The sequence below is a fragment of the Colletotrichum scovillei genome, assembly GCF_011075155.1.
Source record: "Colletotrichum scovillei strain TJNH1 chromosome Unknown Contig00009, whole genome shotgun sequence".
NCBI lineage: Eukaryota > Fungi > Ascomycota > Sordariomycetes > Glomerellales > Glomerellaceae > Colletotrichum > Colletotrichum scovillei.
This window is the reverse complement of record NW_023336267.1, coordinates 2865344-2879393: the sequence shown is the minus strand read 5'-3', so window position 1 is coordinate 2879393 and position 14050 is coordinate 2865344. Positions and strand designations below refer to the sequence as shown.

Sequence of the window (14050 nt, the reverse complement as noted above, 5' to 3'; positions counted from 1 at the left end):
ATTATTGCAATTCATACTTTGTGTGCTGTTTAGCACAGCTCCAGGGAATCATTCTCATCAGCCATACGTGGATTGCGTGCCCCGCCCCTTTCATCCCCATCCTTTCCCGTGTTTACCAAGACTCCAGTTCGTAATCCGCGACCCGATCGCTAACTTGTTCACACCTTCCCATTTCCGCACCGCACAAAACGATCTAGTAGCGGTGTTGGCCCGGGTACTGGCTCCAGCCTCCGCCACCCTGCTGATGATGCGGTGGGGGTGGACCTCCGTGGTGAGGAGGGTACTGAGGTTGCGGCGGTCCACCGTACCCAGGTCCGCCGTATCCAGCTGGAGGACCACCATAACCCGGTCCGCCATAGCCCTGTGGAGGTTGAGGAGGGCCCCACTGGCCCGGAGGCGGCTGGTGCTGCTGCTGCTGTTGCTGACCGTAGCCTTGGGGTTCAGACTGGCCGCCACCATAGTAGCCAGAAGCCTGTCCCTGAGACTGAGAAGCTGAGTAGTGGTGACTGGTGTCACCGCCGCTCTGGTGGTATCCATAGTCTTGCTGAGATGAAGGGAGGGGAGAGCTTGACAAAGGCTTCCTGTCATCACCTTCCATGGAGCTGAGATCTCTAGTGCGAATCTGGTTCCAGAGGGAACCCTGCACCTTGCCGTGTCCCAGCTCTCCAAAGCTGTCGAAGGCTCCATGGGAGTGTGTATGACCTCCAACGCTCTTCGTGCCATCACCACCGGTCAAGATATGGTTCTTGCCAGCCTTGACAGACTCGGACGAGAGCAGGTGGGACAGTTGGTGCTTGAGAGTGCTCTCATTTGCCCACTTTCTCACCGTCTCGAACATATCCCTCTGGATTTGGACTCTCTCATCACGAGCTGCTGGGTGGTGGAAAGCCCGGAGGACGTCATTAACGACCTCATCAACAGGCACACCCGGATTTTCCCAGGCATACAGAATTCGCCTATCTTCACGTTAGCTACGTTCGAATTACCTGACCATAGACGGTGTCTACTTACGGGACGACATATTGCAGAATAGTCGCAGCAACCCTGCCGGCGCATGAGTTCAGGATGTTGGTGAAATGGTCCTTTGAGAGCATGGAGTGAGTAGGATCAGAGCAGTTGGGGTTCTTCCAGGGCTCCAGCTGAGAGTTCGAGCTTGCGTCGATGACAGTAGATGAACCGTCCTTCAGAACCTTGGAGACCTGTGTAATGATGGGTCTGACAAACGGCGCCAGCAACCCCAAGATGAAGGCGGTCAGCGTCTCACTGATGTGATCCAAAAGTTTCTCCAGACCCGGGATCTTGGAGATGAGGTTGCTGATGGACTTGACAATCTTGTCGCGGAACTGAAGAATCGGATAGATCTTGCGCGCGGTCTCGACAGGGTCGAAATTGGTGCTCATACCAGGCACCTGGTTGGAACTCTCGCGGCTTAAGTCACCACGACTGAGGTCGCCTCCAGACCGAGTGTTTTGCTGCTCCTGTGCACTCGACTGGGCCTGCAAATCACGAGCCTGGCTTGCCAAATCTCCACCAATACCAGGAAGCTGGCCGACGAGGGAGATGAAGTCGTTCGGCTTCGAGGACCCAATCCCCAAGAAGCCACGAGATCCGGTGCCGCCACCAGTGATGTTCGCAGACATACCCTCGGCATTCTTCAGGGCGACATTCATTTCGTCTACCTCAGATTGCGTGAAGTGGTCCGTAGCTTCTCCGAGAACGGAGTGCAAGAAGTCCACAGCACCGAAGGTACCCGTTACGATAGGGTAGACACGGCGACCATTCAGGTTGATTTCAGTTTGAGTACCGCAGTGAGGATAGACGTCGTGGTAGCCCAACTCTCGAAGCGCAAGCTCGCAGTAGTTGCTGTGCGCGCTGAAGTCCTCCATACAATGGAGAGCCTGTCCAAGACAGCGCAGTGCCTCGCAGAGATCAGCTTCTTTTCCTGAACCCCGCGAGCCGCTGGTATAAACCCGGCCGAAGTGGATGCTGCGGGCGAAACTGAAGCGCAAGTAGCCAGCACTGGTCGCCCAACCACCAGACTCATTGGCAATGTAGTTCTTCATGCCAGTGCGGGGATCTATCTGTGTCTCGACCGGGTCAACGGGACCACGCAGGCGAGGGTCGAACTTGCGCGCGTCCATGCCGTCAGCGTAGCCCAGGGGGTTGTCGATGTGTTCCTCAGGGCGGTAGACGCCAAGGCGCTCCTCGGTGACCTCGAATTCCTCCGTCGCATAGCCAAAGGCCATGAAGGAGAGTACCCATACCTGTCGGAGAGAGTCAGTACAAAGGATACACGCCGATACCTTCGTCGCGACAAGGGCTTACCAGGATTCTGATGGTGGGAGCGTTGACTCCCTTCAAGCTGCCCACGTCGACGGCTTGGGAATAGTCTCGAAGCCAGTTGCCAAAGTAGACTCGGGATACCAACATGGAGGTCCATTTCTTGCCATGCAAGAAAGCAATGGTCTTGAGCATGTCCTCGATATCTGTGCGCAAACATGTCAGTCAGCTGTAGGGGTAAGCAGAGCAAAAACAAGGGTGCGCACCTCCATGACGCCAATTGTGACCCTCGACCTAGACGTAGATCGCGATGCATTAGTTTACGAAACGGTGGAACATTGGACGAGGTGTCCAAGGTGTCGAAGCCTACCTGGGCAATAGAGGGGATGTTGCCGGCACCGAAGGCAGCGGCGCGACCTGGCAGAAGCACCAGGAGCAAGCAGAAGGCGAGGAGGATGGAACCTCTCCCGAGACCGGATGACGCCATGGTTCAGGGTCGCGGGAGGCTCGGAAAGCTATCCAGGAATTGGTAAAGACTGGATGTGAAGTTCAGTCGCAAAGATGCGTTGGGTGTTCGGGAGAGTGATGGAGGGGTCGCGCAGAGTGTCCGGGTCCAGGAGGTCAAGAATCGACCTTTTTTGTTTTGTTTTGGAGGGGTAAAAGAGCAGGTGAGGTGAGGTAAAGGTGAGCGGGAAGGTTCAAGTCTGGCTAGACGAGGTAAGCTCCAAGTCGTTACCTAAGGTGATGTAAGGCACGCCCACACGAATGAGGGCAAGGCAGGTAGAGCCGAAGATGAATTTGGGGGTCTAGTCGAATTCACAAGCCCAAGCTGAGATTTCAGTGAGGGCAGCGACAGCAGCAGTTTGCGTCCAGAACCACCGACGATTTTATGAGTACCTACATACCTACCTACGTTATGGTCTGGGCGACATCCACTTGAGGTAGCACTCGCAGCGGCAAAGACGTGCCGCGAAAGACTTTGAAGGCTTGGGTTGCCAACTTGGGGCTGAGGGGGGCGGTTTGCTGCTTTACGCAAGGTAGTCTTAGATAGTGCACAGAGTGTAGGCGAGGCGGAATCACTATCATCAAGGACTGATTGACTGACCCCGCCACGCATGTGTGAATCACTGCTGACGACACCTCATGCTTCCCTTGCCCTATCAACTTACCTTTGATCAATACGTTTGGATGATTCCGTGGGCGAAAGGGGTGGGTGACAGCTGAGCTTTGTGGAAACAGAAGCTGTAGTGTAGGCTCATTGGCTTGCGTCACATGTGTGCCATACTGACCTGCATTGCACCGCGATGGGCAGCACATACGTACAAACAGACACCTTGCGACATCCCAGATTGCGGAACGACAGACAATTCTGAGTAGGCGCTATATCCCAGAAATACCTAGATTATCTTAAGATTGGCGAAGCAATAGACGTGTCTTGCCGAAGCTGCCCGGCAAGACGCGCTAAGTTGGGCTAAACCTGGTATAAGCATGATGGGCATTGACTGTCCCAACTTAAGATAGGGTCCCTCGATTCATTTTCATCCACTCTTGATTTCTTCTACCTTTGATTGATCAAAGCAAACTCAAACACGGAAGCCCTGCAGTATAACGGTCTATGGGTAAACCAAGAAAAGCCGTAGATTACCAAAGTTGACACTGAATCACTCGAGCCGGATGTTTTGGGGTAAAGCAGGTAGTTGATACTTGTGCATGCGACCATCAGATGCGCAGGAACCTTGAAATACCTTATTTGACTCCTGGCTCCCTGCCCCGCCTCTCTGTGCGCTGAGCTCAGCGTAGCAGACCACGACTGTCCCCCAACAATGAATGCCCCTCAAGTGGGTGACATAATCGTTTGCCGCTCCACAATACCCTAGCTTTACTCTTACCAATGGAAAGCATTCCTGTTCTTTCTATTGTTCCAATCATTACTTCTGATCTTGTCTGTACTTTTCAGACACTACACTTTGAAGAGACAGGAAGGTTACTATAACAAAACAATCTTGCGTTGACAGACATCCTAAGGTACCTCATTTGGCACCCATTTGCCCCTCCATCAGATACGCCCATACCTAGGTACCTTACCTAAGGTATTCGTACGGAGTATCCGTACCTAGGTAGGTATCTCCCATAGGTACGCGCAACAGGGTGGAATCCGGCTGGTAAGATAGCTTAGGGCAGACCCGCACAGGAAAGCCCCGCCATTGGCTTAAGTCGAGGGGTTCCATTCCGATCAGGTAGACGGTACCTGGACCAATTCCATGCGTCCCTGGCGGACATCAGGCTTGTCCCCAGCATCTCGTTCCGCACGACGAGATGATCAGGCATGTTCTTTTCTCATCTATTATTCTTTCAATCTTGGCCGCGCCTTAATCTTGGTACTGACAGCTGTATTTGCGTGCGGAGTGGTCAGCTAAGGCTAGACAAGCCAATGAGATGAACAGGATCCAGATAAATGTCCTTTCTGTCTGGATACCCAAGGTGATATAGGCCACAGTCTATCCGTTCAGCTCACATATCTACCTTAACGAGGCCAGAAGACCCATCAGTCCGAAAGATGCTGTTTGAAGAGACCTATGAGTGGCTCATGAGCCACAGATTATAACCTTGAAAGCTGCGTCTCAGACTACCTATCTGCGACTTCGCACAGCTGCTGTGAAGTGGCTGGGTCATTTGGATTAGGTAAACCCTCGGGGGCTGAGGTAAGGTAAAGTACATACCTTACGCTTACGGCACGGTACTGGCATTGAGGCATTCGGGTGAAATGCACGTGTAATCAAACATGGAAGAGGACTTATTGCGGGTACGTACTTGCCTGCACCTCCCATCTCTGGCTCATGCATCAATATGCGCCGTGTGAGAAGACGCTTCAACTTGCTTCCACTAACTCAATCTCAGACTCGACCCCAACAATGCTCGCTGTCACAGACCGCCGCCGCTGCCATCGCGCGCCACTCACCGCGATCTTGGTCCTCGGGTCGGGGGTCACGGCCCATGACTGGAGGTGCTAAGACTGTGGGAGGCCAAGAGTCCATTCCCAATCTTATCTCGAGTGTTCCAAGACTACCCCTCGATTGCAAGCCACGAGAAGCCACCTGTTGTTACCTCAGGGTTGTTACCTTTTGGTAAGCACGTAAGGTAGGTAGGCTCTTGTTCTTGATCGAAGGAATAATAGTTACACCGCTCCTCCTGCGGCCCCCTGGCTCGGTGTTCCTTTCATCTGATTACTTATTACTGATCGTTCATTCAAAGAATACCTACATCAATAGATAGATAGGCCGGGCGGTAGGTCAGGACGCGAAGAAAAACCATCACCCACTCGACATGGATAACAAGACAGCCAGCCCATATAACCGTAGATGCCTGTTAGTCAAGTCAAAACTTGCTTGGTACGGAGGCTCGAGGGAACCCGCTGCACAGACGTGGCAGCTGGGTCGATCTGGCTGGGCTGGCAGCCGATTGCATTGTTTCTTAGTGACTAGTCCTGGATTTGCTTATTGCCTGGGCCCTGAGGTATTGGGCTCGGTGATTGTCGCGGACTAATTCCACCGGGATTAAGTGACCATGAAAATGTCCATGTAGTCACCACTTCCCGCCCCAAACTGCCATGCAACTTTTCCCTCCCCCTTCTACCTCTGGGATTTTGCCGAACTTGCCCAATGCCCATTTCGCCCCGTTTGAAGTTTCGATGTTCCCCTGCCTGTTGGCTTAGGTAGTGCACTTGGGTAGTGTGGCGTTTCTGCTTGTTGCAGTCGTGGCAACGACAATGTATAGCGTGGTGGGCATTATGTGCCCTTTCTTACATGTTCCTAAGTCCCCGTTCCTGGTCTTCCGTCCCAGACCGTCCCAGGCCATGTTTGGGTTACCAACAGCGGTTCCCACACCTCCCTCACCACCCACACATCTTTGGCTCCCTGGGTCCTGTTGTATACGGAGTACTGTCTGTGTCTATACACTACATACAGTCTGGCATTGTCAACCCCGTCACTCATTGCCTGTTCTGGATGTGTTCGACTGTTGCTGAGCTGAGGTAGGTAAACAAAAAGGTGCAATTTCGGGGTCTGTAACTTTGTATCCATTTGCCCACCTAAAGAAGACAGAAAAAGACACTCGCACAGTGTGAACCCTGACGAGCCGGGCGAAAGTGGTCAACAGGTGGAACCACGAATCGGCTGTCCAAGCTTCCGCCAGGTCCCGTTCTGTGCCAAAGTAACGCCACCAGGCCGTATTTTTTTTCTGGCCTAGAGAAGGGTGAGAGATTGCTAGTCGCGTAGAGAGCTTCTCCTTGGCTCTGCCACCCACGCATGCCTCCACGTTCACCTCACGTCCCCCGATCCCCAAATCAAACATCCCCCCCTAAATTAATTCTTCGACCCGTCTCCGTTCTCTCACCACCCTGTGCCCACCGAGCCTCAAGTCACATCGCCCCGGCCTTTCAACTTCGCCCTCCCGGCCCTCCCGGCTTTTGGCTCCTTTTCGGTTTCCCACCTTACCTTAGACCGCCTGCTTTAGTCGCCCAACCATACACCGTATCGTACTCCATCTTAATACTTCTTCCCTCTGTGCCACTTCTTCCTCCTTCCTTCACCTTTCCCTCTCCTTCGCTAGGGCCTGCGACTGCGACTTCTGCTGCGATTCTTTCTACTCGTCCACTCCCTTCGTTGTCTTTCGACTCCTATTTCGTCCACTTTGGGCCCGGGCACCAGGAACCCTCAGCGACAACAGTAGTACTTCGAAAGTCCCTTCTCTGCCGTTTACGTATCGCCGCGAATCAATCGTCAAGCAACCACCAACATGCCGGCGCGAACTCTCCCCACCTTCACTCGCGCCGAGGTCGAGGCTCACAACTCCAAGAAGTCTTGCTATGTCACCATCGGCTCCAATGTATACGATGTGACCGACTTCGCCCAAGACCATCCCGGTGGAGCCGATCTCGTCTACGACTACGCTGGCAAGGACATCGACGCCATTCTAAAGGACCCAACCTCTCATCCTCACTCCGAGGCTGCATATGAGGTTTTGGATGACTCCCTGGTTGGCTTTGTCATTAACCAAAAGGCCGTCGACGGGCTTCGCAAGGTCAATGGCGCAGCAAATGGCAAATCGAATGGACATGCGAATGGAAACGGCAAGGCGAACGGCAATGCGAACGGCACTGCCGAGAAGATTGACGAAGCCGAGGGCGTCCAGATGAACGAGCACGGCGAGCTTTGGGACGGTGAGCGTTGGGTCCATCCCCGAACCGGTATGGCCAGCGAGGAGGATCTGAGCAAGGAGACGGATTACACAAGCGACTATAAGAAGCACAAGTTCCTCGACTTGAGCCGCCCCTTGTTCCCTCAGATTTGGTTTGGCGGCTTTAGCAAGGAATTCTACCTTGATCAAGTCCACCGCCCTCGCCACTACAAGGGCGGCGAATCTGCGCCTCTGTTTGGCAACTTCTTGGAGCCTCTGTCAAAGACACCTTGGTGGGTTGTCCCGCTTGCATGGCTTCCGCCCGTCGCCTACGGCACCTATCTGGCTAGGGAAGGCATGGACAGCACCTTCCAGGAGGTCTGCTACTGGGGCTTTGGATTTTTCCTCTGGAGCTTGATCGAATACGTCCTACACCGATTCTTGTTCCATCTCGACAAGTAAGTTTTCTTGCGACTTGATCTAACGTGAGAGACCATTGGACTAACATGTTGAATTAGGTGGCTTCCTGACAACCGTGTTGGCATCACTGCACACTTCCTCCTCCATGGCATTCACCACTACCTGCCCATGGACAAGTATCGCCTGGTCATGCCCCCCACCTTGTTTGTTGTTCTCGCCACGCCGTTCTACAAGCTCGCGCACTGGGTATTCTCTTACAGCTGGCACGCTGCCACGGCCGTCTACTGCGGAGGCATTTTCGGCTACATTTGCTACGACTTGACGCACTACTTCCTGCATCACCAGAACCTCCCCCTGTGGTACAAGGAGCTCAAGAAATACCACCTTCAGCACCACTTCCTCGACTACGAGCTCGGCTTCGGAGTCACCAGCCGGTTCTGGGACAGCATCTTTGGCACCGAACTTCCTCCCATTGTGAAGGCCAACTAATTCCACTCAACCACCGCATACGACCGCAACATACACCATGTCATGATGACGACTTCTGGGGCTTATTCCTAATACCGAACAGAGCAAGTTTGCTCAATTTCACCCTCACGTGTCCCACAATGTATATACGCTTTTAGGGCTTTACTTTAACGCTGTAATGGGGATCGTTTCATGGGCGTTCTGAGGAGATGGCTTGGATGAGCCTTGCGTATTACAGCGCCCCGGCCAGCTATGATGCGGCCGGGAAGAGCCGTCATGTTCTCATGACAGGCTGTTTTAGTACAGAGTATTTTGAATGATACCACACACCGAGATTATGCCATAAAATGACTAGACAGCACGTTCATTTCCCGCCCAACCATGACTGTAAAAGGTGACGGGTTTGATGTTTGCTCATGGCGAGGATCATAGCTTGATGGAGGAACAAATGGTGTAGCTTTTCCGACGCCATGGGCACATCTGAACGGCGAACCGTTGCAGCAAATGTGTTCACGGGCAATCGTAGAGGGGGTCTGGTCGGGCCTCTAGGTTGAAGTCAGTTTGACATTTTGCAATGCTCCATCCTTAGCTTCGAGTTTGGGAAAAAGGTATGTAACTAATGGTCACGTGTTCGCATTATTTCTCTCGGGATGAGGAAGGTCTATCCCTCATGGCTCAGATGGACGTATGATACCTTGGTATTTCTTAGTCGTAGAGCGTACTTCAAGGTTAGGTAAGGTAGCTTGGGAAGGTGTGATGCTACCGTGGTACGCGGAACTTGCCCGTCTGAGTCAGCATTGTCATTACGTAAGACACGCTTCTTCTGACCAGTGGCCACCTTCCAGATTCGCTTGGCTACCTAGCAGGTCCTGTTCAGCGCTTGGGCTGTCCCTAGCCCGATTCACTGTCTCGCCTGGCCCAAGATTTCTGTCTGACGCTTTCGTGTGACTGCGCCAACCTCTCCATCCCACGAATTACCTCGCTCTTCCCCTCTACACCCACACCGCGATAAAACCTGCCATCTCGAAAAAAGTAGGCAGCAGAAGCGAAAGAACAGCGCCGACTCTTCCTTCCTCGTCTCTTTCGTACTAAAATCAGCGCAAGATGTCAGGCCTAGACGTTGAGGCGTTGCTTGACGCCACCGCAAAAAGCTCTACCGAGACGAAGACACACGACGTCGAAGAACGCACCAATGGCGACCGTTCCGAGCGTAAGGAGCGCGATCGCGGCCGCGATGGAAGCCGTGACAGGGACTACGATAGTCGTCGTCGAGACCATGAGCGCCGCGACCGCGACCGCCGCGATCGTAGCACGACACGGAGCCGACGTGGAACCCCGGACGACATCAAGACATCAACCCCTCGGAGCGACGCTGGTAGCCACAAGAGTAGGCGGAGAAGCAAAAGCCGCGATGATGACCGCCGTCGCTCACGTCGTCACAGAGGAGATGGTGATTACTACAGAGGCGGACGAGCCCGCTCGCGATCTCGGTCACCCCACCGCTCTTACCGCTCATCACGCGATGACTATCGCGAACGCCGCGATCGCTCCGATCGCTACTCTGGGGACCATCGCCGGGCTAGGGACGACGATCGTCAGGAAACTTCCAAGCGTGAGGCAACACCACAACTTACTGAAGATGAACGCGATCGCCGCACTGTCTTTGTCCAGCAGCTCGCCGCCCGTCTTCGCACCCGCGACCTGAAGGCATTCTTCGAGAAGGTCGGCCCCGTCAATGAGGCTCAGATTGTAAAAGATCGCATTAGCCAAAGATCCAAGGGGTAAGTTGAAGTCCAACCAACCTGACTTTAGTTGAAGAGTTGCTAACCGCATGTACAGAGTCGGTTATGTTGAATTCAAAAACGAGGATTCAGTCACTCAAGCGCTTCAACTTACCGGACAGAAATTGTTAGGTATCCCTATCATCGTCCAGCTCACAGAGGCCGAGAAGAACCGACAGGTTCGCAACTCCGAGACCACCAACGCCCACCCGAACTCGATCCCCTTCCATCGCCTCTACGTGGGCAACATTCACTTCAACGTCACCGAGCAGGATTTACAGGCTGTCTTTGAGCCTTTCGGCGAACTTGAGTTTGTCCAACTCCAGAAGGACGACAATGGACGCAGCCGAGGCTATGGATTCGTGCAGTGCGTTCTGGTCCTCTTCTACTAAATTTCCAAGGGCAATACTAACAGTTTGTAGATACCGCGAAGCCAGCCAAGCCAGGGAGGCCCTTGAAAAGATGAACGGATTCGATCTCGCTGGTCGCCCGATTCGCGTTGGCCTCGGAAACGATAAGTTTACCCCTGAGAGCACTGCCAACATCTTGCAGAGATTTCCTGGCCAAAACCCACAGTTCCAAGGCTCTGCATTCTCTGGTGCGGGTGGCCGAGGCCCCCAGACATCGGCATTCGATCGCGCGGGTGGAAGAGACAGCGAAAAGTCTGGCGGTGCCAGCGCCCTTGATGACACAGATGTCGCCGGTGTCAACTTTAACAACTACAGCCGTGATGCCCTGATGAGAAAACTTGCCAGGACTGATGATGCTTCCAACGGAGTAGATGAGCGACAGGTGTTGAAGCCCAAGACCGAGACCAAGCCTCTGCCGGTCAACGTGAACATGGCCAGCCGATGCGTCGTCCTGCACAACATGTTTGACCCTGAAGAGTACGTTGCCCATCTTCTCACACCCTCTTTGTATACGATGCTGACAATCTTTTAGGGAAGAGGGAGAAGAATGGGTCAAGGAATTGGAGGATGACGTTCGACAGGAAGCAGAAACCAAATACGGCCGCGTCGTACACATCTCCGTCGATCCGAACTCCAAGGGCGACATATACCTCAAGTTCGACAAGGTCCAAGGTGGCGAGAACGCTATCAGAGGCCTCAACGGTCGTTACTTTGGAGGCAGGATGATCGACGCGTCACCTGTTGTAGATGCCGTCTACAGCAGTTTGTTCTCTCGCACACGAGCGATCTAAAAGCTAATCCATGGCCCCGAAACTACTCGTCTAGGACCCCCCTATAGTAGGTTCTAATATATCACGTCACTCTACCTTCGCTTACAAGATTGCTAGGCCGACGCCATCGTCCTCCAAACTTCGCTCATTAGATCGAGCCCTGACGACCGCGAGACTTGCACCGTTGAGTCGCCTGAGGCCGCCGTCCGCGTCCTGTCAAGTCTTTGTCACATCAGACACCAAGGCCTACCTACCCCAACATCACTGGAGAGCAGGTTGACATCGCACTGATTCTCTGCAGAAAAAGCTTTGATTACACATTTCGATCGCCACTTTTTTCTGGCTGATATTTGTACCTTAGGTTGTTCCCTTCCAAGTCCTCCATTACATGCGGAGTGAATGACAGTTGCCAAAACGGCGTCTGGGTAAGGAACAAAGGAAGCTGTAGTTTATGCACCACATTAGGTACTAAAATTGTTCTTAGCAAATGCTGCTTGATCTTTAATGAACCGGCGCGATGGCTAGTCACAGGTGGTCTCATTGTTGTCGTCTCACTTGCCCCCAGGACACGTTAATCCTTAAAGTTATTCAAGCTGGCCATCAGGCTGGCTGTCAGGCTATATACCTGGCAACAATGTTCATAACTCCGTGAGCGAGAACGTACACGGTCAATGTTCACCACGGTGGCATATTTATGGGCCCCATCGGGTTCTCTGGGACTACATCTCCTTTCAGCCTGTCTATATCATCCTACATATTAGCCTGGTCCTCCACAATGACCTCTGGTCCTGCTGGACCAGTTTGTGCCCGAACGAGTAGTGCTCCTGAGTGCGATTAGAAGGGTTCCAATTTCCCAGCTTTTTGGCTTCTGGCCACCTGCCGTTCAAGATCTTTGGCTCTTTTCTCTCATGTATCGATTGATGAGAAATTTCGCGGTCCTATGGCAGCTACCTTCTTTGCTCAAGCCCGTTGGCATGAGCAACCTGGCTCTTGCAAAAGCGTATTTGTTCATACCTTTTTCTCCTCTTTTGTTCTCTTTCTCCTTGATCACCAGCACGTAAGGGCTTTCATCAGACATTAAACAATCACACCAATGTCACAACTATCATCCACAGCTAGGCAGGCTGCTTTTGCTTCATTTCCGCGTGAAAGATCGTCAGGCCATGTACCCATCGTGGTGCTTTGCCTGATGCCCCCTCTACCGAGGCCATCTGCCTTGACTGGATTCTAGGAGGTGCGAGAACAAACGCTGTGATAATAGTATCCCCCATCTTATTGCTTGTGATAGGGAATGCTTTCCTTATTACTCTTGATTCACTCTCATTGCCTTCCAAAGCTAGACAGAATCTTATTATCTATACCAGTAGTCCTGCGAGTTTCTTTCCGTCTGAAGTAGGATTGTTATCTCGTCGCATAACTCATCGTTCTTTAGCATTTAACCCAACGACTCCACATGATCTCAATCATGACAAGACGTCTCCGTCAGAACATCTAGGAGCCTTAGATTATACAAGGTCATTTGGCAGTATTTGAACAGCCCTCTCATCTTTCCACATTCATACTTTATAACTTGACCTGAGCAGCTCTCACCAACTGTCTTCTCGTCGAAATCTGCCTGCTGACGACCATACACAAACCCCTGAAAACAGTGAAAGCTAACAACTTCCTCTCGCTTCTTCAGGAAAGAATATCATGTTGAGAAAGAGAACCAACTGTCTCCCATGCTCTCGCCCTTGTGAGGTTTTATGAAATCTCTTCCCCTTGGCTCTCGCTTTTTTGAGACATGTTGAATATCTTGCTCCTGAGCTCTCGCTCTTTGGGTACATATGGTACTGTGATATCCCACTTGTCTCCCTCTCCCTTCTGGTGGTACATGAATTCAGCTCATCCTATACTCTCGCCCTTTTCAGAATTGGTCAAAGTTCGTCTCGTAAGCTCTCGCCCTCTTCAATAGGCCTGAAATAACTTCATCCCCGTAGTCTCCCCACGCTCCAGAGGGCATGGACAAAGTCTGTTCCTCCCGTGCTCTCGCCCTTTTGAGTAGTGGTGCAAGCCCTTGCCGTGAGCTCTCGCCTTTTTGAGGCTACCTGAAAACTTTTCTTCCTTCTCTTCTTCTCTTGCTTTACCCATCTCATCATCCTTTTTCCCAAACTTCTTCCTTCCAACATCATCTACGCCCATCCATCTCTACTCTCACCCATACTTATCTCGTCATATTTCTCTCACCCTTACTCCTCAAATTCCATCACGAAAACCCTCTCGAAATTCCTTCCGTTCAAATCCATACATCCATCCAGCTTGCGGCTCCAGGGGGTTCCCTCTGTTCGCCTGCTTGGTCGAATCTAGCCTTCGCTCTCAACAGACAGCAATAGAGTAACGTCAACAAGGTAAGGGCAGTCACTTCTACTCCCATTGAGGTCTCCATCGTCTCCTCATCACATTTCTTCCCTTTCGCGGCTCACTAACCCAATACTCCCAGGCTTTTCGGCCCGACAGTATCGCTGGCTCTCCAAGGAGCTCCAGAAGACGACGACACATCTCGTGCGCCTCTCAACAGACTTTGAGCTTGCCTATGGATACCAAGGTTTCTCCCTGAGATCACCGAGACAGCGCTGGAACAAGTTTGTCCTTCATCGACCCCTTTGGTAAGCTTTTACTTCTCTCTTCCCTCTCGAGATCCAGCTTACGAGAGAAACAACAGACAACCCGAACGAGTCGACAAGTTTGCTTGCCTTGCTCATTCTTT

General features: G+C 52.4%; 3 protein-coding genes across 3 annotated transcripts; 2 read left to right on the top strand and 1 right to left on the bottom strand.

Moving 5' to 3' along the window:
- Nucleotides 1-22: 22 nt before the first annotated feature.
- Nucleotides 23-3437, bottom strand: HER10_EVM0004758 (heterokaryon incompatibility protein Het-C). Its single transcript, XM_035474391.1, has 5 exons — nucleotides 2651-3437; nucleotides 2547-2574; nucleotides 2326-2486; nucleotides 1012-2264; nucleotides 23-956 (listed from the first exon to the last, which is right to left on the bottom strand). Exons 1-5 carry the CDS (start codon nucleotides 2765-2767, stop codon nucleotides 194-196), a joined length of 2322 nt encoding a protein of 773 aa, XP_035329256.1. The 5' UTR covers nucleotides 2768-3437; the 3' UTR covers nucleotides 23-193.
- A 3637-nt stretch (nucleotides 3438-7074) lies between these two features.
- Nucleotides 7075-8364, top strand: HER10_EVM0009854 (cytochrome b5-like Heme/Steroid binding domain-containing protein; the record flags this gene model as incomplete). Its single annotated transcript, XM_035479326.1, has 2 exons — nucleotides 7075-7913; nucleotides 7974-8364. The coding sequence occupies 2 exons, from the start codon at nucleotides 7075-7077 to the stop codon at nucleotides 8362-8364; spliced, it is 1230 nt and encodes a 409-aa protein (XP_035329911.1).
- Nucleotides 8365-9114: 750 nt separating this feature from the next.
- Nucleotides 9115-12419, top strand: HER10_EVM0009348 (CC1-like family splicing factor). The gene is made up of 4 exons (XM_035478838.1): nucleotides 9115-10124; nucleotides 10183-10491; nucleotides 10547-11011; nucleotides 11067-12419. Exons 1-4 carry the CDS (start codon nucleotides 9448-9450, stop codon nucleotides 11323-11325), a joined length of 1710 nt encoding a protein of 569 aa, XP_035329847.1. The 5' UTR covers nucleotides 9115-9447; the 3' UTR covers nucleotides 11326-12419.
- The last annotated feature ends 1631 nt before the right edge of the window (nucleotides 12420-14050 follow it).

Coding starts and splice junctions, on each gene's coding strand:
- HER10_EVM0004758 (XM_035474391.1), bottom strand. CDS start 2,767: ATGGCGTCATCCGGTCTCGGGAGAGGTTCCATCCTCCTCGCCTTCTGC. Junction 2,575..2,650: donor ACATCCCCTCTATTGCCCAG/GTAGGCTTCGAC, acceptor ATCTACGTCTAG/GTCGAGGGTCACAATTGGCG. Junction 2,265..2,325: donor CTCCCACCATCAGAATCCTG/GTAAGCCCTTGT, acceptor TCTCTCCGACAG/GTATGGGTACTCTCCTTCAT.
- HER10_EVM0009348 (XM_035478838.1), top strand. CDS start 9,448: ATGTCAGGCCTAGACGTTGAGGCGTTGCTTGACGCCACCGCAAAAAGC. Junction 10,125..10,182: donor ATTAGCCAAAGATCCAAGGG/GTAAGTTGAAGT, acceptor CCGCATGTACAG/AGTCGGTTATGTTGAATTCA. Junction 10,492..10,546: donor CGAGGCTATGGATTCGTGCA/GTGCGTTCTGGT, acceptor AACAGTTTGTAG/ATACCGCGAAGCCAGCCAAG.